The 22,506-nt window shown below is 40.5% G+C and overlaps 3 protein-coding genes and 1 pseudogene across 5 annotated transcripts; 2 read left to right on the forward strand and 2 right to left on the reverse strand.

Annotated features, from left to right (window-relative positions):
* Nucleotides 1-2,663: 2,663 nt before the first annotated feature.
* Nucleotides 2,664-4,330, reverse strand: LOC149288777 (trypsin-like). The gene is made up of 5 exons (XM_089491516.1): nucleotides 4,291-4,330; nucleotides 3,706-3,862; nucleotides 3,362-3,615; nucleotides 2,937-3,073; nucleotides 2,664-2,813 (listed from the first exon to the last, which is right to left on the reverse strand). Exons 1-5 carry the CDS (start codon nucleotides 4,328-4,330, stop codon nucleotides 2,664-2,666), a joined length of 738 nt encoding a protein of 245 aa, XP_089347642.1.
* Nucleotides 4,331-8,291: 3,961 nt separating this feature from the next.
* LOC149288778 (trypsin-like) lies at nucleotides 8,292-9,900 on the forward strand. 2 transcript variants are annotated; one of them, XM_089491530.1, is made up of 5 exons: nucleotides 8,292-8,331; nucleotides 8,541-8,697; nucleotides 8,832-9,085; nucleotides 9,467-9,603; nucleotides 9,751-9,900. In XM_089491530.1, exons 1-5 carry the CDS (start codon nucleotides 8,292-8,294, stop codon nucleotides 9,898-9,900), a joined length of 738 nt encoding a protein of 245 aa, XP_089347656.1. The 2 variants fall into 2 exon arrangements, with proteins under 2 accessions (XP_089347656.1, XP_089347658.1); XM_089491532.1 differs by lacking the exon at nucleotides 8,292-8,331 and having other exon boundaries at nucleotides 8,504-8,724; nucleotides 8,835-9,085.
* Nucleotides 9,901-15,621: 5,721 nt separating this feature from the next.
* Nucleotides 15,622-17,181, forward strand: LOC149288779 (trypsin-like). Of its 2 annotated transcripts, XM_089491528.1 has the most exons (5): nucleotides 15,622-15,661; nucleotides 15,871-16,027; nucleotides 16,113-16,366; nucleotides 16,748-16,884; nucleotides 17,032-17,181. In XM_089491528.1, exons 1-5 carry the CDS (start codon nucleotides 15,622-15,624, stop codon nucleotides 17,179-17,181), a joined length of 738 nt encoding a protein of 245 aa, XP_089347654.1. The 2 variants fall into 2 exon arrangements, with proteins under 2 accessions (XP_089347654.1, XP_089347655.1); XM_089491529.1 differs by lacking the exon at nucleotides 15,622-15,661 and having other exon boundaries at nucleotides 15,834-16,054; nucleotides 16,116-16,366.
* Nucleotides 17,182-19,113: 1,932 nt separating this feature from the next.
* On the reverse strand, nucleotides 19,114-20,875 carry LOC149288780 (trypsin-like; annotated as a pseudogene).
* Between the last annotated feature and the right edge of the window lie 1,631 nt (nucleotides 20,876-22,506).

Raw genomic sequence — 22,506 nt, forward strand, 5'->3', positions numbered from 1 at the left:
CACACACTTACACATATACATTCATACTCTCACCTACACACTTACACATACACACTCACTCTAGCATAAGTACATTCATGCTTCCTTTCTGCCTACTACCCTCCATCCATAATGCCCTTACTCTCTAATTTTCTTACTCCTTTATCTCTTTACCTTACCTGGATTCTTCTTTCAAGCTAGCTAGTTAATGCTGCGTTCCAGGTTCCACAAGTGGGCCAGTCCAAGCCGAACCGGCCCTTTTTAAAAATATTTGGAAAGGCCCAGGTTAGAAAATGCCCTTTGGCCCCCGCTTGGCAGGTGGCTGCCTGGGACCCGTTGTGCCAGTGCCTATGGTACAGTTCAGTGGCACATATATAATATTAATGAAGCTTAAAAAGAAGGAGATAACACATTTTTTATATCTACGTTAGTGAAAAAAGAAAATGTAAACCTGGAATAATTCGATGAATTATGGAATAATTTAAATGAGGATAAAGTTCTAGTTGAATGTCTCGATAAATACTTCTGTTTATTTTTTTTACACAGGAAGCTGAATGCAAGGGACATTAGTTTTAGAAAAAAATAAATTGGAAGACTTATGAAACTATGTGTAAAAGTAAAAACAAAGCAAAAACAGATTGATTAATGGGACCCGAAGGGATATCCTCAGAGTTATTTAAATAAAGAACTTCAAAATGTCAAAAACCTTTAACAGACTCACTTAATCGGTCGCTATTGACAGGGGTAGTTTGAAAATTTTGCATGTTGTCGATCGTACCACTTAACAAAAAGCGAAGACATGTAAGACTTATGTCGGTAATTGGAAAATTAATGGAAACCACATTGAACAAAACGATTGTTAGATATCTGGATGTAGATTGTTTGCAAGAACAAAAACAAAAATGCATGGAGATCTTGTCAAATAAACCTATATCTTTATTCTTTATTCTTTTTTCTTTTTTCTTTTCAACTAAAATTTTAGGCCAGGATGGAGCAGTTGATGCTGCCTATTTAGATTTCAGTAAGGCATTTGATATTGTCCCTCATTGTTGACTGACAAATACATTGAAGTGTTTGGATTTGGTTGTTAAAAAAGATGAATGGATAAGGCGATGGTTGATGGCAGACAAACGGTTGTAGTTAATGGTATCTATTCAAAGACAGGTCATGTTACTAGTGGGGCACCCAAACCCAAAGGTAGGGTATGTATTTTGTCAAACAATACCAGGGTCTGCAGCAAGGTGGACATTTTAATTCTGATAAGCCGAATTGCTAATGATTTAAGTAAATTAGAAGAATGGTCGAGAGCGTGACAGCATCAGTTTAATGTTGATAAATGTAAAATAATGCACTTGGTAGGATTTATTTTCTTTAAATAGAATTTTTTTCAATGAATGTATATATTTTTTTTAATACTTAATCCTGGAGAGAGGGGGTGAAGGCACGGAAGAGCTCATGACTCTCCAGAAGGTCAGGTTTACTTCCAGTGCGCAGGGGGCAAAGGTGAGCTTTATGTCATCTATGGTATTTACTACCTGTTAGCGCTCACATCACGCGTCTTTTTAGAAAGGGCTATGGGACGGGTATGGTATGAGTTCCATATCTCTTATTGGGTCAGTCATTATTTTTAACCCCTAACCCACTAAGCACAGGATAGGTGGTGATGGAAGTATACACTGGGTCTGTACACAGGGTGGGCCAGGAGGATTTGGCAATTGGATATTGTCACTCTGCAAGAAACTTGAATTTAGTGAATATAGAAGTTACTTTGCAAGTATTAGCATGAAAGGCCATGTCAATTATGTGGAGTCCGGTCAGTCGAGAACCGAACGCGAGATAAGAGAACGTGAAGAGATTGTAAGGAATCGGTGGTGGATTCCAGCTTATTGGTCCCAACGTCTCCTGCATTTTTTGTCGTAACGATAGTTCAAGGAAGACAGAAACCTCTTATGAAGCAAAATTACTGCCTCTTAAAAAAAAAAACATTGTCTATAAGAAAAACTTTTGGGTCCCTTTCTGTATTTGCTCCTATGTGGACCCTTATCCCTGATGCCCCTCTTTCCTCCAGTAATGCCCCTCTTTTCTAGGAGGTCAGAATGTTTGCTGGGTATGAGGGTATCGCAGCAGTGAATGGCTTTATAAACTGTGGAAATAAAATACATTCTATATTTATTCTGATAAATGTTGTTGTTCAATTAATAGTTATGAATAAAGTCACAAAGTCACATAAAAATATTACAAATTCTTTACCTGCTAACAACGTCTCTAACCATACCAGGGCCAGATATGGGATGACCGGTTAGCCCTGGCACGTTAAGGCCGGTGGCTTCCGAATGAAGTGCTGCCACCTACTGGCTAGGTGCCCATGGGTTAAATTTTTATACTCTCGCAGTGTGCAGCCGCGCTTGTCCAGCTGGATCCATAAGTAGGCATCCCTATTGGCCACAGGGGCATTTGCCCAGTATGCCAGATGGTAAATCTAGGCCTGATAGTAGCCCTTTTTGGCCCCTTGTTGGCCCTTTGGAATATTGGTAGGTTTTTTTCTTAAATTGAAGCAAGTACAAAACTTCTTTCATTAATACTTTATTGAAATAAGAGATAGATATTTAACGTTGGCCTGAATAAGCCACATCGTTAAATATAAAACCCTTATATTGTCTGCTGGAAGCATTTGAAAAGGGTTTTTAGTTGGAAGCGATGGTGTTCTGGATCCAGGCGTTGTAGTTGCAGACCTTGGTGTAGACACCGGGGTAGTTCCTCAGGGCACAACCGTATCCCCATGAAGTAAGACCCTGGAGCTGTCCGTTGCAGACCACTGGGCCACCAGAGTCACCCTGTGAGGTAGAGAGATGCATTAAGAGTCAGTGTCAGAGGTAGGAAACAATTCCAAAGTAAGTTTTTTTTATCCCATATGTTTAGTGTGATCTTTTATGTATAAAAAAGACAGAACGCATTACCTGGCAGGAGTCCTTGCCACCTTCAAGGTATCCAACGCAGATCATGTTGGCGGTGATCTGTCCGGGGTAGGCATTGCTGCACTGGGAGGAGGTCAGGATGGGGGCGTTCAGGCACTGGAGGAGGTCTGGGTAGTTGGCTACAAAAAATAAATAATGATTAATTGTGATATAAATATTGCTTAAAACAACAAGCCTACTTAAAAGGCTAATTCATTTGTTTATAGTCTTTATACAGTCTTCAGGTAGATATTGGGCTAGATTGGTGGCCATCAGTGTATATCTCGTGTTATCTAGGGTTTCAAGCCCCTCAACAAAGTTCCTTCCACTCAGAGACTGATACATCAGGAAGAACCTGTCATATGTTGATCTTATTTCATTCTCAGAAACTAAATAGCCATGTAATTTTCTTTGTCAGAATGACTTACTGCCACTGCTGAGAGTGTTGCCCCAGCCGGAGATCAGGCAGCTGGTTCCAGAGGAGGCGCAGCCGGAGGGGAGAGCCACGGTCTTCACGTAGGAGTTCAGGGTGGCGGGTGAGGCAAGCTTGATCAACATGATGTCATTGTCTGTGGTCCTGGAGTTATAGCTGGGGTGTCTGATGACCTTGACGGAGTTGATAAACTGCTCGGTGCCCTCACTCACAGCGATGTTGTGTTCTCCAAGTCTGACCTGGACGCTTCTAATGGAGGGACAGCAGGACAACCATTGAATAAAGTTGTAAGAACTTCCTGTAGTTAAAAGACGTTGCTAATCCAACATGTGTACTTACGATTTGTAGCAGTGAGCGGCAGAGACGACCCACTGGCTGTTAATCAGAGACCCTCCGCAAAAATGGTATCCGGAGTTCAGGGACACAATGTATGGGACGGAGTTCTTGGTGCAGGTGTATCCTCCAACAATCTTATCGTCATCCTCCTCAAAGGCAGCTGCGGATTGAAGCCATAAAAAAATATAATCAAAATTTTGACTATAAATCCCGCTCAGCCATGTTGGGTTCTAAAGATTTCTCCAAATCAGCCAAGGAGGATCAACAAATTCCTCAGTCATTCCAAAGATCAGGAATCAACTTCCCAATGCTCTACAAATATACCCAAACTTCTTGGAGAAGTATTGCTGGGCCTCCTAAGAATATACCCACAATTTGCACTTTCCTAGAGGACATTGTTTATAAAATAAAGATCTGATGAGCATTAAGGACAAACCTTCATTTTTTTTTATTTTAACTGAACATATAATTTTTTTTTAATATAATAAAATAAAGTGGAAACTTACTACCACAACTGAATGAGAATGTTAGAAGAAATTTGAGGAAGATGCTACGATGTTCTCATGAATGATAAGTAAAACCACTCACCAACTGCTCCGAGGAGCACACAGATCAGGAGTAACTTCATGGTGGAGATTGGTCCAAGTCGGTGTTTTAGTTGGGGAAAAATACGGTATTTATATATTTGAAACATCCAACTAACCTCGCCCTTTTTTCTCCTATCACATCGATTCTGGTTAATGTATAAAGAACTGTCACGTTCTGCCCAGGCTGCGGAGCTGCATATCTGTCTTGCTTCAGTTTCCCTGTTTTGCTTCGATCCATTCCTGGATTTCCTTTTGCTTTGTTCTGATCTTCCATTCCTTGCTTCTGCTTCAGCTCTTTGCTTCAGCTCTGTTTCCTTTATAAGGTGCGCCCCACCTGTGTGTTCTGTTTGTCTCAGTCTTCAGTCTAAGATATGTCTCAGTGCTATGTGTTTGGTTTACATGTTTGGTTTACATGTTTGGTTTGTTTCGTACCACTGTCAGCAGGGCTTAGCGTTAGGACCCACCGTCATTGGAGTACTTTGGCGTAGTGGTGGGCTAAGCATACTATGGCCATATGATGTGACGGAATCTCCAATTGTTATCATATAGTTATAGGCTAGTTCCTGTATTCATGTTTGTTTGTCTCTTATGTACCTTTGTATTCTGGTTCCTCTCTCCTCTCCCTATGTCCTAGTCAATATGGCCTATCCTTGCTTAAAGGAGAAGCGTCCGAGGATTCCGGCTCCTCACTCCTTCCCCTGTGTTCCTTGCCTTGTTCCCTGTCCTTTGTTGTGCCCTGTATCATGTATATCTTGTCTAGTAATGTTTATTCCTTGTCTGGTTCACTGTAGTGCCCTGTATCATGTATATCTTGTCTGTTATGTTTCGTGCCTGGTCTCCCTGTCCCTTGCTTGTTATGTTTCTGCTATATCCTTTGCTTAGCTTCCATACTCCCAGCCTGCAGCATCCCGCACATGATTCTAGTGATATGCTTCATGCCTGCTCCAGGGTGTCTGCAGGATTTAACTTCGTTCTGGACTACATCCGCTGCTATATCAGGGCGCTGGTGTTTGGCTGCACAACCCTAGGTGCTCAACACCTGGGTGAGTGCGGTCGCCCTGCAACCAGGCCCTGTCTAACTCCACTACTGCACTGTGACTCCTGCATACAATCTTCAGGCGCGCTGGGTCCTTTCAGTCATCTGTTTGGACCCAGTCCGTGACAAGAACATACCGAGTTCATGGTTTGATGGCTATTTTAGACATGGAAATTAGACAAAAATAACTTTCTAAACGTTGCTTGGGATTAGCTCATTCTATGTGTCTTCTTTCGGGTGTTTTTTTGTTTTGTTCATATATTCAGGAAAATTGAACGGTCAATCAATGAATCAAAATATGGGCATAAAGGGATTCATCATGCATGAACATGTATAATAGTACATTGTAAATACTTTAATATGTATTTTTTGGCTTTGGTTGAAAAAAAAAAATGACCTCCTGAAAACGTCTCTTCTGCTTTTTGCTTTTTGCGTTTTGGCTGCTCAGAGGGAAAAAAAAGCAAATAATCCAAAAACAAGGTTTTGGGTTATAAGAACTTTAGTATCTGGGAATCTTTTTTTTTTTTCCTTTCTTACAATAAAAAAAAATCTTTAAAACATGTCTGCAAAGTTCTTGTTTCTTCAATTGGGCAGTAATAATAATTATTCGACCTATAATTGTTTGGAAGATGGACACTCAAGTCATTAAGGTAGAGAAGTCACCTGATGTAGTTCCACTTGTCTTTTCAATGTCATTTTGCGGAGATCAGTTGACATCCGAGATGACTTTGCGTTCGACAGACTTGGACCCGTAGGACAAATAGTCAACTCATCTGAGAACTTGACAAGAAATGAACTTCACGCGACCCATCAGAAGTTATCAAGCTGAAAATGAAAAAGCGACATGGGGATTTATTAACTCATAAATTGCTGTGGAGTTGCCAATTGAGTTGAAAATGTGAGTTTAACATGGAAGTCAGATTAACTTATCTGCGAAAGGTCCATCCATACGCATGTCTGAGGTCGAGTGGAACGTTAGTAAATATTTGAGTTTATTCTGTGAATTAAGTTGTGACAAGTTTAGGAGTGTTCCCTTTAACTTGAATGACAGCTTAAACTCTAATTTCTTAGGTTACCTATCGAGTCAAGTATATAAACAATATATATGTAGGCTCCCAAGAGCAGGGCCCATTTCTTCCTCTGTACCAATATGTGTGTTAATGAATTAATCCATTTTATTGTTAATTTAACACTGCACTATAGTAATGGTGCTAAATAATATGCTACAAAATATTATATATTATAATATACAACCAAGTGATAAATAACAATCATTGTTTTACATTGTATCATATCAACTATTAATATTTACCTGAGATACTGATTTTATCTGAATTTTTTTTTAAAAAATGATAAAAGGAAAATTGTTAATAGAAAGAATTATGACACAATATGTTTACTAAATCACTACTAATTATATAAATTGAAAATATAAGGTACTGTTGGGTTTTTACATTGTTTTTAGCTTCCCCCATGCCACTTGGCACACGCTCAGTCAGAAAAGTTGGGTATTCTAATTTTGCAAGTTTAAGGAGATGACATGCGAGTTAGTCAAACAAGATTTGGCATCCGTTTTCAACAAGACGTAAATTAGTGAACACGTGAGTTGTGTTAACTTACAATTCTTAGGAAGAACTTTTTACTAAACATATCAAAAGGTCTGTGACAAGCTGAGACTGGTAAATAGAAATTGTTGATCAATAGTGGTCATTTATTAGATACACTGGAATCCACTGGATTTCTGTTATAGTCAAGACACTAGCCACATTCTCTACACTGAAATCACAGATTCATCAACAGGAAAGTGCACCCAGAGAACCGTTAGCTGACTTGTTGACTGGAAAGCCAACTATGAAACTTAGAAGCAGATCGGCCCCATCCGGCCCCCCATCGAGACGCCCGTTTCTCCTGCTGTAAAGACTCAAACCTTAATCAGTCATTGGTCTCATCTTAAATTCAGGACCAGTGTGTATACCCCATGCATGTTTAATACCCTCACTGTATCACCTTCTACCACTTCTGTTGGGGGGCTGTTCTCTTATCTACCGACCTTTTAGTACTTGTGGGTATCTATCTAAACTACCCATCATGATAATAATTAACATCTGAGCAGAGCGTCTTTGTTCTGACAACTCTGCTAACCCACTCACAATAATCAAGTAGGAGCGACCTTTTGAGTTGTGGGAAAAGCTAAAGTTGACTTGTTGCTAAATGAAGCTACATGTCACTCATGTGATAACCACCCCACGTAATGTAAAAGGATCTAAAGGGGGTATGGGATGAATGTGAGTTCCTAAGAAATTTTCAGCAGAGTTAAAATAGGGAATGATGATAAAATGATAAAACAGCATGAGTTTCTGGCAATGTATATGATCGCGGAGTCAGCGATGTATTGAGCTGGACAAGGCCTGACCCAGGGCAGCACCCTCAGCCGCACCTCTCCGAGGCCTCCATCTTCTCACATGGACCACTGAGATATGACATTATATTCAAGTGCTTTGTGTCATAAGGGCACATTATTATATGATGGACATTATATCTATCCCTCCGATGACTACAAAGCCTCTATGTGTCCATGTTACAGGCAATCGGAGCAGAAAGGTGGTTTACCTGCGACAACAGCTTTATATGATAAAACATAGTCATTTAATAATTACCTTTAATCTACTAAAAATCAGACTCAAGCTACTGATGATTCATATAGAATTGTAATTTAAGTATTTGGTGCATAAAAACAATCATGAGAATTAATAACTCATCAGACTTGTTGATTGCATTCCCAAAATACCATAAAAACAAGGTTAGTGATAACAGAAAATTTGACCTCAATACATTCTATATACATTAACCAGAATCTGTTTGCAAGTGATAGCGGCAAATGAAGGGACGGTTAGTTTGAGATAACAAAAATGTATAAATACCAAAATATTTCCAACCAGAATCACCCACTTGGACCCATCTCCACCATGAAGTTGCTCCTGATCTGTGTGCTCCTAGGAGCAGCTGGTGAGTAGATTTTACTACTGGATACACTATACGTGTATCAAACGCTAACATAAGGCTAACATTGGAATCTTTTTCTTTGGAATCAGTTCTTCATCTTCTTGTGTTTCTTTGAGGAGATGCTTTGACCCTTACATTTTAGAGGAAAGGACTGGTGTTTGAATATGTTCTTCATAATTTATTAAATATATCTTTATATGCTTTCTCTGCAGCTGCCTTTGAGGATGATGACGATAAGATTGTTGGAGGATACACCTGCACCAAGAACTCCGTCCCATACATTGTGTCCCTGAACTCCGGATACCATTTCTGTGGCGGGTCCCTGATTAACAGCCAGTGGGTCGTCTCTGCCGCTCACTGCTACAAATCGTAAGTACACATGATGGATTTTGCAAAGTCCTTCAACTACAAAAACAGTGTTCTTCAATGGTTGTGTTAACAAAGTAACTACAAAAACCTCTTATGACTTTCTTCAATGGTTGTCCTGCTGTCCCTCCATGTAGAAGCGTCCAGGTCAGACTTGGAGAACACAACATCGCTGTGAGTGAGGGCACCGAGCAGTTTATCAACTCCGTCAAGGTCATCAGACACCCCAGCTACAACTCCAGGACCACAGACAACGACATCATGTTGATCAAGCTTGCCTCCCCCGCCACCCTGAACTCCTACGTGAAGACCGTGGCTCTGCCCTCAAGCTGCGCCGCCTCTGGAACCAGCTGCCTGATCTCCGGCTGGGGCAACACTCTCAGCAGTGGCAGTAAGTCCTAAATATATAAATACATATAAATATTTAGTTTCTCAGGATGATTGCAGATTCTTCCTAGTTTGAGGGAAGGAAGTTTGTTGAGGACGGCTGATGCACTGTGATCTCCCAAACTGGACCATTTACACTATGGAGGACTGAGTCTATTTGCCCCAGCCTCCAGGGCTTCGTGTGCTTGGAAAGGTTTTGATGCCATAACCTGGCACAGAGCCTTATGGAAGGGGGGTGACTAGAAGAGTAGGAAATACGGCGGACGGTAAGGCTGGTGGAGCTGCCCTAAATCAGACCTAGGGGAGCCCTCCACTTCAAAGCAGCTCTGCCTATACTGCATCAGTATTTCGATACAAATAACGATCATGATTTATTATCTTTTAGCCAACTACCCAGACCTCCTCCAGTGCCTGAACGCCCCCATCCTGACCTCCTCCCAGTGCAGCAATGCCTACCCCGGACAGATCACCGCCAACATGATCTGCGTTGGTTACATTGAAGGTGGCAAGGACTCCTGCCAGGTAATGCATCGTGAGATATAGAGATGTGAAAAAAAATACTTTAACATTCATCATTCTGATTATAGAATATTGGGTTCATATAACTTAAAATATCTCTAAGGGCCTAGCCATGTTCTCACTGTCTCCCAATGTCTCTCCTCCACACAGGGTGACTCTGGTGGCCCCGTGGTCTGCAACGGACAGCTCCAGGGTATTACATCATGGGGATACGGCTGCGCCCTGAGGAACTACCCCGGTGTCTACACCAAGGTCTGCAACTACAACGCTTGGGTCCAGAACACCATCGCTTCCAACTAAACTTTATTGCCTTTTCATTGTATTTTTATGCTGGGCAGCACTTAAATAAAGTGTAAATGACATCAACAATATCTTGTTAATAATGAAAACCATATCAAAGAGGCCGTTACATAATCATAGAGAACACCGTGCTTCTGGTACATAATGGGACACTCTTTTTTTCAACAAGAGAAAAGAACTAGAGAAAAAAGTTATAGAATATACATGAACAACACTTTTCTGCAACTAAAAATTGTACCAAAATCAGCTCAGTCATTGCAGAATAAAATGAACATGTGAGTTATTCAAGGGTTCTATTGGAAATGTGCTATATTTTGGGTAAATAAGAGGTTTCCAGGTGCTGACACACCTTCATCTCGGGGGTAAATTGTTTAAAGTCACATAGCACAAATAACAAAATGCTTCTTTAATAAGAAAATGGAAGGTTTCAAAATGTGATGAAGCCTGTGAAGCCTAACACACACAGGGTTAAATTGGAACAGAGGAATGTCACAAGGACATAACTTAAGATGTAACAAGAATGTAACCAAAGTGTAACAGTGTAGAGTGGGAGACCCACAATACTGATAGGATGAATGACATCACATGTCTACAAAGACATAAAGATTCTGGAAGGAACCAGGAACTAAGCGTCAAGCAATGCTGGTGGCAAGGTGTGTGCACACATCTACTCCAACGACCCCATGTCCTGCATGCTTGCAGTGATAACCCACAGGAAATTTGAACCCAGGATCTAGTGGTCATGGGACAGTGTCCATTGTGTCACCCAGTACTCCTGATGGATGAAGTTTTGTGTTACATGATTTGTAGAAGTGTTTTTTTACCTTGTCTACACTTTTGTGTAGCCTCCAATTTATACCGGCCTCTCCAGTCAGTCCAAGAGAAGATCATTAGGCCTCGTTATGTATTGGGAAGAGAAAGGATCTTGTTACTGAATACATCCCGTAATGCCAAAACATAGAGGTGAAAGCAGGAAGCCCTCTGGGTGTTCTGTCATTTTCTCCTTTTCCCAATTATAATGTCTCTACGAAGTCTTCAGGTTATGTTTTCTTCTCTTTATCGTGTAGTAGAAGTATTATTAACCCCTTAAGGACCAGGCTCTGTTTTACCTTTTGTACCATTGGGACCGAGGCTGTTTTAATACTTTTGCGGTGTTCGTGTTTAGATGTAATTTTCTCTTCACTCATTTAGTGAACCCACACAAATTATATGTTGTTTTTTTCAGGACAAGAAGGGCTTTCTTCAGATACCATTGTTTTAATCATATTATCTAATTTCCCATAAAAAAATAATAAAATATGATGAAAAATGTAAAAAAACCCCACATTTTCTGACTTTTACCCCAAAAATCTTTTACTCATCCAAAAAAGCTAATGAAAAACCCTACTAAATATATTCTACTATTTGTCCTGAGTTTAGAAATACCCAATGTTTTTATGTTTTTTTGCTTTTTTCTGCACGTTATGGAGCATTAAGTACAGGTAGCGTTTTGATATTTCAAAACCATTTTTTCCAAATCTGGTAATTCTTCCCCCCATGTGCCATTTCGGGTATCTTTGAAGCCGGCCAATGCAATTTACCCCATCAAATCATATATTTTTGAAAACTAGACACCCCAAGGTATTTCAAATGCTAGTATTTTAACCCTTTCCATGCATGAGATTCTACCACCAGCCTTTGCCACACTTTGTGTTAGTATTTTTTTGGTATTTTTTTTTACACAAATTGTACTTTGGGTATACATTTATAGCTCCAGGTATACGTCACTATCAAACAACACCCTAATATGTGTTCAATAACATCTCTCGAGTACAGTGATACCACCCATGCATGGGTTTGACTGCTGTTTGGGGTTGAAAGGCCACATTTGGGAAGTGCGCTTTTTTCCCCCTATTTTGGTCAGTCTGTGCCTATGCCCTATCTTTGAGCCTGGCCACTACAATTTACCTCATAAAACCATATATTTTTGAAAACTAGACACCCCAAGGTACTTAAAATGGTAGTATTTAACCCTTTCCATGCATCAGATTCTACCACCAGCCTTTGCCACACTTTGTGGTAGTATTTTTTATTTTTTTTTTCACACAAATTGTACTTTGGGTATAAATTTATAGCTCCAGGTATACGTCACTATCAAACAACACCCTAATATGTGTTCAGGAACATCTCCCGAGTTCAGTCATACCCCACATGTATGGGTTTGTCTGGTGTTTGAGGTTAAAATGCCACATTTTGGAAGTGCGCTTTTTTTTCCCCCCATTTCGGTCAGTCTGTGCCTATGCCCTATCTTTGAGCCCGGCCACTCCAATTTACCCCATCAAACCATTCATTTTTTTAAATTAGACACCCCTTGGGTATTTGAAATGCTTTTATTAAAATTTTTCCACGTCAGGATTTTTGGGAAGATACAGCGCTAATTTTAGCACTTGCTCATAATAATAAACTTTATTTTTTTATTTTATTTATTTTACTCTTTTTGGACTTTTTTTTTACATTTTGCTGGAACTGGATAGTTCCTCTAAAGCATAATAATTTTTAAATGTTACCATGTTTTTTTTAAGCTTTTTCTTTTTTTCTTTTTCAAATTTTTTTCTTTTTTTTTTAAATATTTTACTAATCACATAGTGATTAGAAAGCTGGCCTCCATTGACTTGTATGGTTGAATGCAGTACCTGTATTCAACCAGCAAGTGGAGCCAGAGTTCTCTAGAAGGTCAGGAGACCGTCTAGCGAACTTTTTCAACTTTATTATTTTTTTTCCCGGGCCGCCGCCATCTTGCGGATGGTGAAGACTGCGTGCAGCTGCGGCTGTGACCGCTCTCCGGAGCGGTCACAGTCCATCAAGAGGTAAGTGTTTGGTGTCGCTGGATGCCTCCTGATCGAGGCATTCCAGCGACACCATTGAAGTTTAGGAGGTGATCGTTGATCGCCTCCTAAACGCTTTTAAAACGGGCGTCCGCCGCCATACAATGTATGGCGGCTGTTGACGCCCCGGGGAGGGGCCAGACATGGCCCATCATGCCGATCTCGGTGTTGCTGAATGCCTCGACATCGAGGCATTACAGCAACACCGTTTAAGCTTAGAAAGTGATCATTGATCACTTTCTAAGCTTGTTTAAGTCTGATGACGTGTCAGGCACGTCATAGGTCGTTAAGTGACCGTTTTGCATGACGTGCCTGACCCGGCAATGGACGTTAAGGGGTTAAACACTCATCTACAAACACCAGACAAGCCAGAAGGATTGTTTTTCCACAACCACAAGGGATTTTGGGTAGGCACATGCAAATAAATCTAACAATTGCCACCATATCTACTTTATACATGGACAAGACAACCTTTAGACAAAACTCAGGAAGAGATGCGAGGGCAGGGCTGGGCTGATGGGACTCACCAGCGTAAGGATGTTGCTGCCACAACCACAAGGGATTCTGGGTAGGCACATGCGAATAAGGCTAACAATTATCACCTTTGCCTCTATATCCACTTTATACATGGATTTTATAATACTTCTACTACCCCTTAAATTTAAGTAAAAAAGGGTTTTCCATCACCTTTACCCACCATAACTTATGTAATGGTATTTCTTGGCTACCCCAAGCCTCAACTATTAAGCCAGTATCAGAGCCTCATGTTGATGAGTCCCATTAAGGATGAAACTGCTGTTCATGAGCGGTGATCTGGCTACTGCATCTCTTCCCAAGTTTTGTCTAAAGGCTGTCCTGTACAGCAGGCAATTACTTTCAAGGGATCTATGTATAAAGTGGATATAGAGGCAAAGATGATAATTGTTGGCCTTATTTCCATGTGCCTACCCAGAATCCCTTGTGGTTGTGGCAGCACCATGAGATTTCTGAGGTAAGAACAAGCCTTCTGGCTTGTCTGGTGTCTGTAGATGAGTGTATAATAATACTTCTACTACCCCCTTAAATTTAAGTGGAAGGATTTTACATCACCTTTACTCACCATAACTTATGTAATGAGGCCACATTTTAAAACTATTACTGGAAAATACACAGCACTGTTGGGTTTTTTCCCCACATTGTTTTTAGCTTCCCCCATGCCACTTGGCACATGCTCAGAGGCAGGCACAGTATGAGGTCTGTAACACCAATAGGATCTTTTTTTATAAATAAGCCTCTTATCCCCTGTTTAGTGAGGGATGATGTAGTTGGGCCTACCTCACCCCTGAGGTTTATTACCTCCACTCCAATACACAAAAGATGAGAAAAAGCAGAAACAATCCTTACAAAAAAATTACTGCAGTTTTTCTGAAGTAATACTGCAGTTTTTTGGACATGAAAAAACTGCAATACTGCACATTTACTGCAGTTTTACTACATTTGTACTTCACTGTACTGTAGTTTTACTGCAGTTATTTTTGTACGGAAGCACAAATGCAATAAAGCTGCAGTACATTGAAGTACAACTGTAGGTTTGCAATATAAAAAAAAAAGTGCAGTAAAACTGCAGTGCAGTGAAGTACAAATGCAGTAAAACTGCAGTAAAAGTGCAGTATTGCAGTTTTTTTCATGTCCAAAAAACTGCAGTATTACTTCAGAAAAACTGCAGTAATTTTTTCGTAAGGGAATTGCCCCCAGGTCATCATGCCCTGGTATATAGGAGGTACTTGGGACTCTATTTCTATATTTATTCATATAAGTTAAGTCATAGAGGTTGGGTATTCTAATTTTGCAAGTTTAAGGCGATGACATGCTAGTTGTTATTCAAACAGGGTTTGGCCCGAACCGAACGCAGGAACGGGCGAATATTCACGAAATACAAAGATTTTTTCCCCCACAAAGATGAACACGAAGAGTTGGCCGGCGCCCAAGTCTAGTATCTATCGAAACATCATGATAATAATTAACATCTGAGCAGAGCTTCTTAGTTCCCACTCACAATAATCAAGTCAGAGATGAGTCCAATGGAGTTGTGGAAAAAGGTAACGCTTAAGTAGACTTGTTGCTAAATGAAGCTATATGTCACTCATGTGATGATCGCCCCACGTAATGTAGAAGGATCTAAAGGGGGGTATGGGATGAATGTGAGTTCCTAAGAAATTTTCAGCAGAGTTAAAATAGGGAATGGTGATAAAACAGCATGCATTTCTGGCAATGTATATGATCGCGGAGTCAGCGATGTATTGAGCTGGACAAGCCCTGACCCAGGGCAGCACCCTCAGCCGAACCTCTCCGAGGCCTCCATCTTCTCACATGGACCGCTGAGATATGACATTATATTCAAGTGCTTTGTGTCATAGGGGCACATTATTATATGATGGACATTATATCTATCCCTCCGATGACTACAAAGCCTCTATGTGTCCATGTTACAGGCAATCGGAGCAGAAAGGTGGTTTACCTGCGACAACAGCTTTATATGATAAAACATAGTCATTTAATAATTACCTTTAATCTACTAAAAATCGGACTCAAGCTACTGATGATTCATATAGAATTGTAATTTAAGTATTTTTTGCATAAAAACAATCATGAGAATTAATAACTCATCAGACTTGTTGATTGCATTCCCAAAATAGCCATAAAAACAAGGTTAGTGATAACAGAAAATTTGACCTCAATACATTCTATATACATTAACCAGAATCTGTTTGCAAGAAGTGATAGCGGCAAATGAAGGGACGGTTAGTTTGAGATAACAAAAATTTATAAATACCAAAATATTTCCAACCAGAATCACCCACTTGGACCCATCTCCACCATGAAGTTGCTCCTGATCTGTGTGCTCCTAGGAGCAGCTGGTGAGTAGATTTTACTACTGGATACACTATACGTGTATCAAACGCTAACATAAGGCTAACATTGGAATCTTTTTCTTTGGAATCAGTTCTTCATCTTCTTGTGTTTCTTTGAGGAGATGCTTTGACCCTTACATTTTAGAGGAAAGGACTGGTGTTTGAATATGTTCTTCATAATTTATTAAATATATCTTTATATGCTTTCTCTGCAGCTGCCTTTGAGGATGATGACGATAAGATTGTTGGAGGATACACCTGCACCAAGAACTCCGTCCCATACATTGTGTCCCTGAACTCCGGATACCATTTCTGTGGCGGGTCCCTGATTAACAGCCAGTGGGTCGTCTCTGCCGCTCACTGCTACAAATCGTAAGTACACATGATGGATTTTGCAAAGTCCTTCAACTACAAAAACAGCGTTCTTCAATGGTTTTCCTGCTGTCCCTCCATGTAGAAGCGTCCAGGTCAGACTTGGAGAACACAACATCGCTCTGAGTGAGGGCACCGAGCAGTTCATCAACTCCGTCAAGGTCATCAGACACCCCAGCTACAACTCCAGGACCACAGACAATGACATCATGTTGATCAAGCTTGCCTCCCCCGCCACCCTGAACTCCTACGTGAAGACCGTGGCTCTGCCCTCAAGCTGCGCCGCCTCTGGAACCAGCTGCCTGATCTCCGGCTGGGGCAACACTCTCAGCAGTGGCAGTAAGTCCTAAATATATAAATACATATAAATATTTAGTTTCTCAGGATGATTGCAGATTCTTCCTAGTTTGGGGGAAGGAGGTTTGTTGAGGACGGCTGATGCACTGTGATCTTCCAAATTGGACCATTTACACTATGGAGGACTGAGTCTATTTGCCCCAGCCTCCAGGGCTACGTGTGCTTGAAAAAGTTTTGATGCCATAACCTGGCACAGAGCCTTATGGAAGGGGGGTGACTAGAAGAGTAGGAAGTACGGCGGACGGTAAGGCTGGTGGAGCTGCCCTAAATCAGACCTAGGGGAGCCCTCCACTTCAAAGCAGCTCTGCCTATACTGCATCAGTATTTCGATACAAATAACGATCATGATTTATTATCTTTTAGCCAACTACCCAGACCTCCTCCAGTGCCTGAACGCCCCCATCCTGACCTCCTCCCAGTGCAGCAATGCCTACCCCGGACAGATCACCGCCAACATGATCTGCGTTGGTTACATTGAAGGTGGCAAGGACTCCTGCCAGGTAATGCATCGTGAGATATAGAGATGTGAAAAAAAATACTTTAACATTCATCATTCTGATTATAGAATATTGGGTTCATATAACTTAAAATATCTCTAAGGGCCTAGCCATGTTCTCACTGTCTCCCAATGTCTCTCCTCCACACAGGGTGACTCTGGTGGCCCCGTGGTCTGCAACGGACAGCTCCAGGGTATTACATCATGGGGATACGGCTGCGCCCTGAGGAACTACCCCGGTGTCTACACCAAGGTCTGCAACTACAACGCTTGGGTCCAGAACACCATCGCTTCCAACTAAACTTTATGTTATTACTTTTTCATTGTACTTGTATGCTGGGCAGCACTTAAATAAAGTGTAAATGACATCAACAATATCTTTTTAATAACAAAAACCATATCAAAGACGCCGTTGCATAATCATAGACAACACCGTGCCACTGGTATATACTGGGACACTCTTTTTTTCAGAGAAAGGATCTTGTTACTGAATGTATTCTGTAATGCCAAAACGTAGAGGTGAAAGCAGGAGGCCCTCTGGGTGTTGTGTCATTTTCTCCTTTTCCCAATTATAATACCTCTATGAAGTCTTCAAGTTATGTTTTCTTCTCTTTATTGGGCAACTCATCTAGATCTTCCTCAAGTGATAATTCATCTTGTTTTATAGTGCCTTTGTTACTCACATGGACAGGTCATACTGTGACCACACATTGATCCGGGAGCAGCTGGCATATTTATTGATCGAGAATGGGTCTCTCTGATCATGGATTCTTTGGTATACAAAAGCCTACCCATTGGCACTCCTTCTGTGGATGGTGACCTCTGGGCTCAAGGCTCTGACACATAAGACCACATCTTAAAACTACTACTGGAGTTTTACATCTTGAGGCCTTTGTGTCACCCAACATCCCAGTAATTGTTGGCCTGCCCTGGTTTCTGCTGCACCACCCTATGTCAAGTTGTCAACTGGATAAGGGGTCAAAAAATGTCCTGGAGAAACCATTTCCAGCAGAGGAGTCGATCTACTGTTAAGCACAAAGCTCTGATGCTCTGTAGCTATGGGACAGTTTGGATGTGTTTAGTAAGAAACAGGCAGAGACATTACCACCGCACAGGCCTTAAGATGGTGCCATAGACTTATTGCCAGTCCCTATTTCACCAAGGGGAAGTGTGTCCTCCTTCCATGAAAGTATGGATAAGGGTTCCATCTATCTGTACTTGGAGCTGGTCATGTCCTATTGCAACAAGACCAATGAACCATATCTGCCCTTGTTCCATCTTTTTAAAGATGTTTTCCTCAACTGAAACCCCTAAGTAAAAATGGCTCCAGAAGATGACAAAATCTTCAAGAAGGTGCCCCTATCATGATCTATACTGTTCACAAAAATATACTATGTTGAATCTGCTAAAAGACTAAACCAACACCAAGCCAGGTATACAGATGGCACTATCTGGCTGATGTCCTGTCGCATGAATTTGAATTTACCCCCGTCTTAGTCGACCCTGAATCCATCATTCCTCCTAATTGAAATATTACTACATTCTCATCTTCTATATTTTCTCTAAAATTTTTAAAAATTTAAAACCAAGCACTTAAGCATCGAGACCCTCCTGCACAAAAGTTCTGTGTTTTGCCTCCTTATCAAAGAGCTATATTCAAGTATATGACACTTGTGCCCATACTGCGATCTTACAACACAGGCTACAAAGTCTTCTTCATTCACTTTCTGTATCTACTAAACCATGGACGCACATGGCGATGGACTTGCTTGAGGGACTTCTCCCCTCTGCTGTTGATTAAAAAAATACTTGACTCTCAAAGGTTCAGCTTTTTGTCTCCGGCACCTCATTTTGGTTTATCCACAAATAGAAGAGATGGCATGAGAATTGGGATTTTAACTTCTTTTGCTTTCACTATTAATTAAGAGGCTCCAACAATGGCAAGTTTCTCCAACAAGATAGGCTGAGTTGGCCCTGTATAATGATGTAGATGTACTAATACATCCTAAAGGTCATCTTGACCCTGTTTGGTGAAAATATTATTACATTCATTTGGAGTCATTCAAATGGGATATTATAAAATGACAACCATTGTAAAGTTGGCAGTTAATTTATTTAGATAGAGTCAAATATTAAAATACATTAAAAGTAAATAAAAGTAAAGAGATACTAATATTCAGAGACTAGAATGTTTTAAAAACAGAAACAAAAGGAGAACATTTCACTAAGAGTATTAGTTTGAAGCCACTGTGTTCTGGATCCAGGAGTTGTAGTTGCAGTTGCAGACCTTGGTGTAGACTCCGGGGTAGTTCCTCAGGGCACAACCGTTACCCCAAGAAACCACACCTTGGAGCTGTCCATTGCAGACCACGGGGCCACCAGAGTCACCCTGTTAGGCGAAAGAACATACTTTAGTATTATGTAGTCTACGAAACACACATCATGCTTAAAGACAACAGTCTGAAAAGCAAAATTATATAGCGTGAGCTCCTGTTTAATAAATGGGAGGAATATGGGTATCCAAACCTATCATAAAATAGCATAATACGCCAGAGCTCATGGATGTCGTGATTATGGCATTAGTGCATCAGGGAATAATTAAAATGTTTCCTGGTGTTGAGCGCATGTAACTTTGGCGCAGATGGGAGAGAAGTAACTGGATCCATTACCTGGCAGGAATCCTTGCCACCTTCAAGGAAGCCAAGGCAGATCATGTTGGCGGTGATCTGTCCGGGGTAGGCATTGCTGCACTGGGAGGAGGTCAGTATGGGGGCGTTCAGGCACTGGAGGAGATTTGGGTAGCTGGCTGCAAAAAAACCCCAGAATTTTTCCTAAATACAAAACAACTGCAAGCTCCTTCATGCTATTGTAAGACAGTTATAAACTAAGCTTTGTGTCCATTCTTGGTCATGGTTGAGTTGACTTACTGCCACTGCTGAGAGTGTTGCCCCAGCCGGAGATCAGGCAGCTGGTTCCAGAGGAGGCGCAGCCGGAGGGCAGAGCCACGGTCTTCACGTAGGAGTTCAGGCTGGCGGGGGAGGCAAGCTTGATCAATATGATGTCGTTGTCCAGGGTCCTGGAGTTGTAGATGGGGTGTCTGATGACCTTGACGGAGTTGATGAACTGCTCGGTGCCCTCACTCACAGCGATGTTGTGTTCTCCAAGTCTGACCTGAAGGCTTCTGCATGGGGACGCATAACGACAAAGATGTCTTTCTTTACGGCACAGAATATCGTCTGAATAATGGGTTAAAAAGTCAATTTAAAGGTCTTCTCTGCAATGAAATTGGATAATGAACTTTGCTTACGATTTGTAGCAATGAGCGGCACAGACGACCCTCCGCAGAAATGGTATCCGGAGTTCAGGGACACAATGTATGGGACGGAGTTCTTGGTGCAGGTGTATCCTCCAACAATCTTATTGTCATCCTCCTCGAAAGCGGCTGAACAGAGACAAGACATATTACATATCACTATGAGTATTCCACGGTCTTTATAAAGGTTGTCTACAAAGAACAATATGTTCTGGGGTATGTGACGGTATTCCTGGCTCAACAGAATTTACAGATTCATTTCGAAATCAGGAAATAATAAAAGTTAGAAGATGAAACACGGCTCTCAGACCCAAGTTGATCTGAACGTATATGTGAGACTGGCAGTTATATGAGTTTCCAAGGAATATAGACAAAATTAGTACAAAATAATATAATATAGACATTATTAGCTGAATATTTATTTATAAATATAAGATAACCTGTGTCTCCATTGTCTGTAATTAAATGTATTTTTTTTTATAAATTCCCTTTTGCACTGTTAGTAATCCAACAAATTTCATTAATTACCCCACGGTATACATTAGTAATTACTAGTAAAAAACTTGGGTCATTGGAAGCCATTGGAACACGAGGCGTCCTTACAAAACTAGACGGGGAAAGGTTTAATTTAATCTGATTTACCGGCTGCGCCCAACAATACACAGATCAAAAGCAGCTTCATGGTGGAGACCAGAAACGTGTCAAAAAGGTGTTTTGGGTGTGAAATAATCTGGTATTTATACTATGCTGGGAGTAACCCTTTCCTGCATTAAATACCGTGTGTGTTCATGTAAAGCGGTTAATGTTTACTCAACATACGTGTTTATCAGTGACCTTCTCTAAATAATATTTGAGGATTGGAAATTTGTATTGAATCACAGATAATGTTCCGTTCACACATTTTTGGGCAACCCAATTCACATATCATTTTAAAGACATTTAAATTTAGGTACGATTAGCAAAAATTATTACAGTATCCAAGAAGTTAAACATTTTAAGATATGTAGAATTGTGGAACAAAAAAAGAAAACAAGATAGCAGGTTATTCAATGAAATACTTAGAATTATTTTTTATATTTTTTTAAAAAAACCTTAAGATTTAACGTTAACCTTAAGATTTTTGCTACGCGTTTTAAAATGTATTGACAACTGTTTAATTTGAGGATATTTTTGATGTATCTAATTATTTGGGTCTATTCGTTAAGCTGCGATTGCGTGTAACTAAAATATGTCTATCACATATTAACAAAATTCAACTTTTTGTACAACACTGCAGAATATGATGTCACTTTATAAATACATTATAATTATAATAATAATTTCTATCATTTTTTAATAAATGCAATGAACTCATGGGTTAATTAACTCACTAGTTACAGATCCCCAGGGGACAGTGAAGTGACATGTGAGCCACACTCCAAACAGTTTAAAAAAAAAAAAATAAATAAATAAATCACTTCATTTTTTTAATTTTTTTAATAAATAATAATAATAAATAAAATTATGAACAAAAAGGGTGTTCCCAGAATGCCATTTTAACCAATGGAGGGTGACAATCTCCCCCTCTTCCCTGTTTGCAGTAGAGCGGGGGGGGGATAATAAAATCAGCCTGGGGTGTATAGTCCCCTACAAGCAAAATTTGTCACTCAACCACCTCATGTGTTGGTGAACCAGCGAGTTGCTTTCCAAGTGTTTCCAATCTCAGTCGATAGGTTGACACCCAACTTCTTAGTGAATAGATCCAATTGTCAGTCATGGACAGTGGCTGAGGAGCAAATCTGCATTCATACAATTATAGTTTTTGTCTTAAGTAAGCTTCAGGAAGAGAAGATGGTTTCATCTGCTTTTCATACAATCAGGGCGGGTTGGCCCATGGTCAGGAGGGCAATTGCACCCCAGGTTGGTCCAAAATTCTTCAAAGGTGTCTTCTTCAAAGACGATGTTACAAAACCCTGAAGTAAAAGCAAGACTAAGAAAGATCTGAGCAGCATGATGGGATAAGGGAGTGAGGCAGAGAGTGAGTATGTGTGTGAGTGTGTGTATCCATATATATACTAGACTAAGTATGTATGTGTTAGCATGTGTAAGTATGAGTACCCTGGAAATTTCATTTCTGGATATAGATGTAGGATGGCCTTCTTTTACCCTTTTTTAATTTTGGGAAACTTTTTCTCAATGTACTACTACTGATGAGTGCCACCTTCTGAGTTGGGGAGATGTTTAGTGCTAAAGTATTCGCTGTCCCTAAATCATTGTACGTATCATGAAATGAACTCGTCATGAATGGGACCACAGTGATGACTCCAAGGTGGA

The sequence above is a fragment of the Sceloporus occidentalis genome, unplaced genomic scaffold (assembly GCF_023333645.1).
Source record: "Sceloporus occidentalis isolate IW3139 unplaced genomic scaffold, rSceOcc1.0.p SCAF_50, whole genome shotgun sequence".
Lineage (NCBI taxonomy): Eukaryota > Metazoa > Chordata > Lepidosauria > Squamata > Phrynosomatidae > Sceloporus > Sceloporus occidentalis.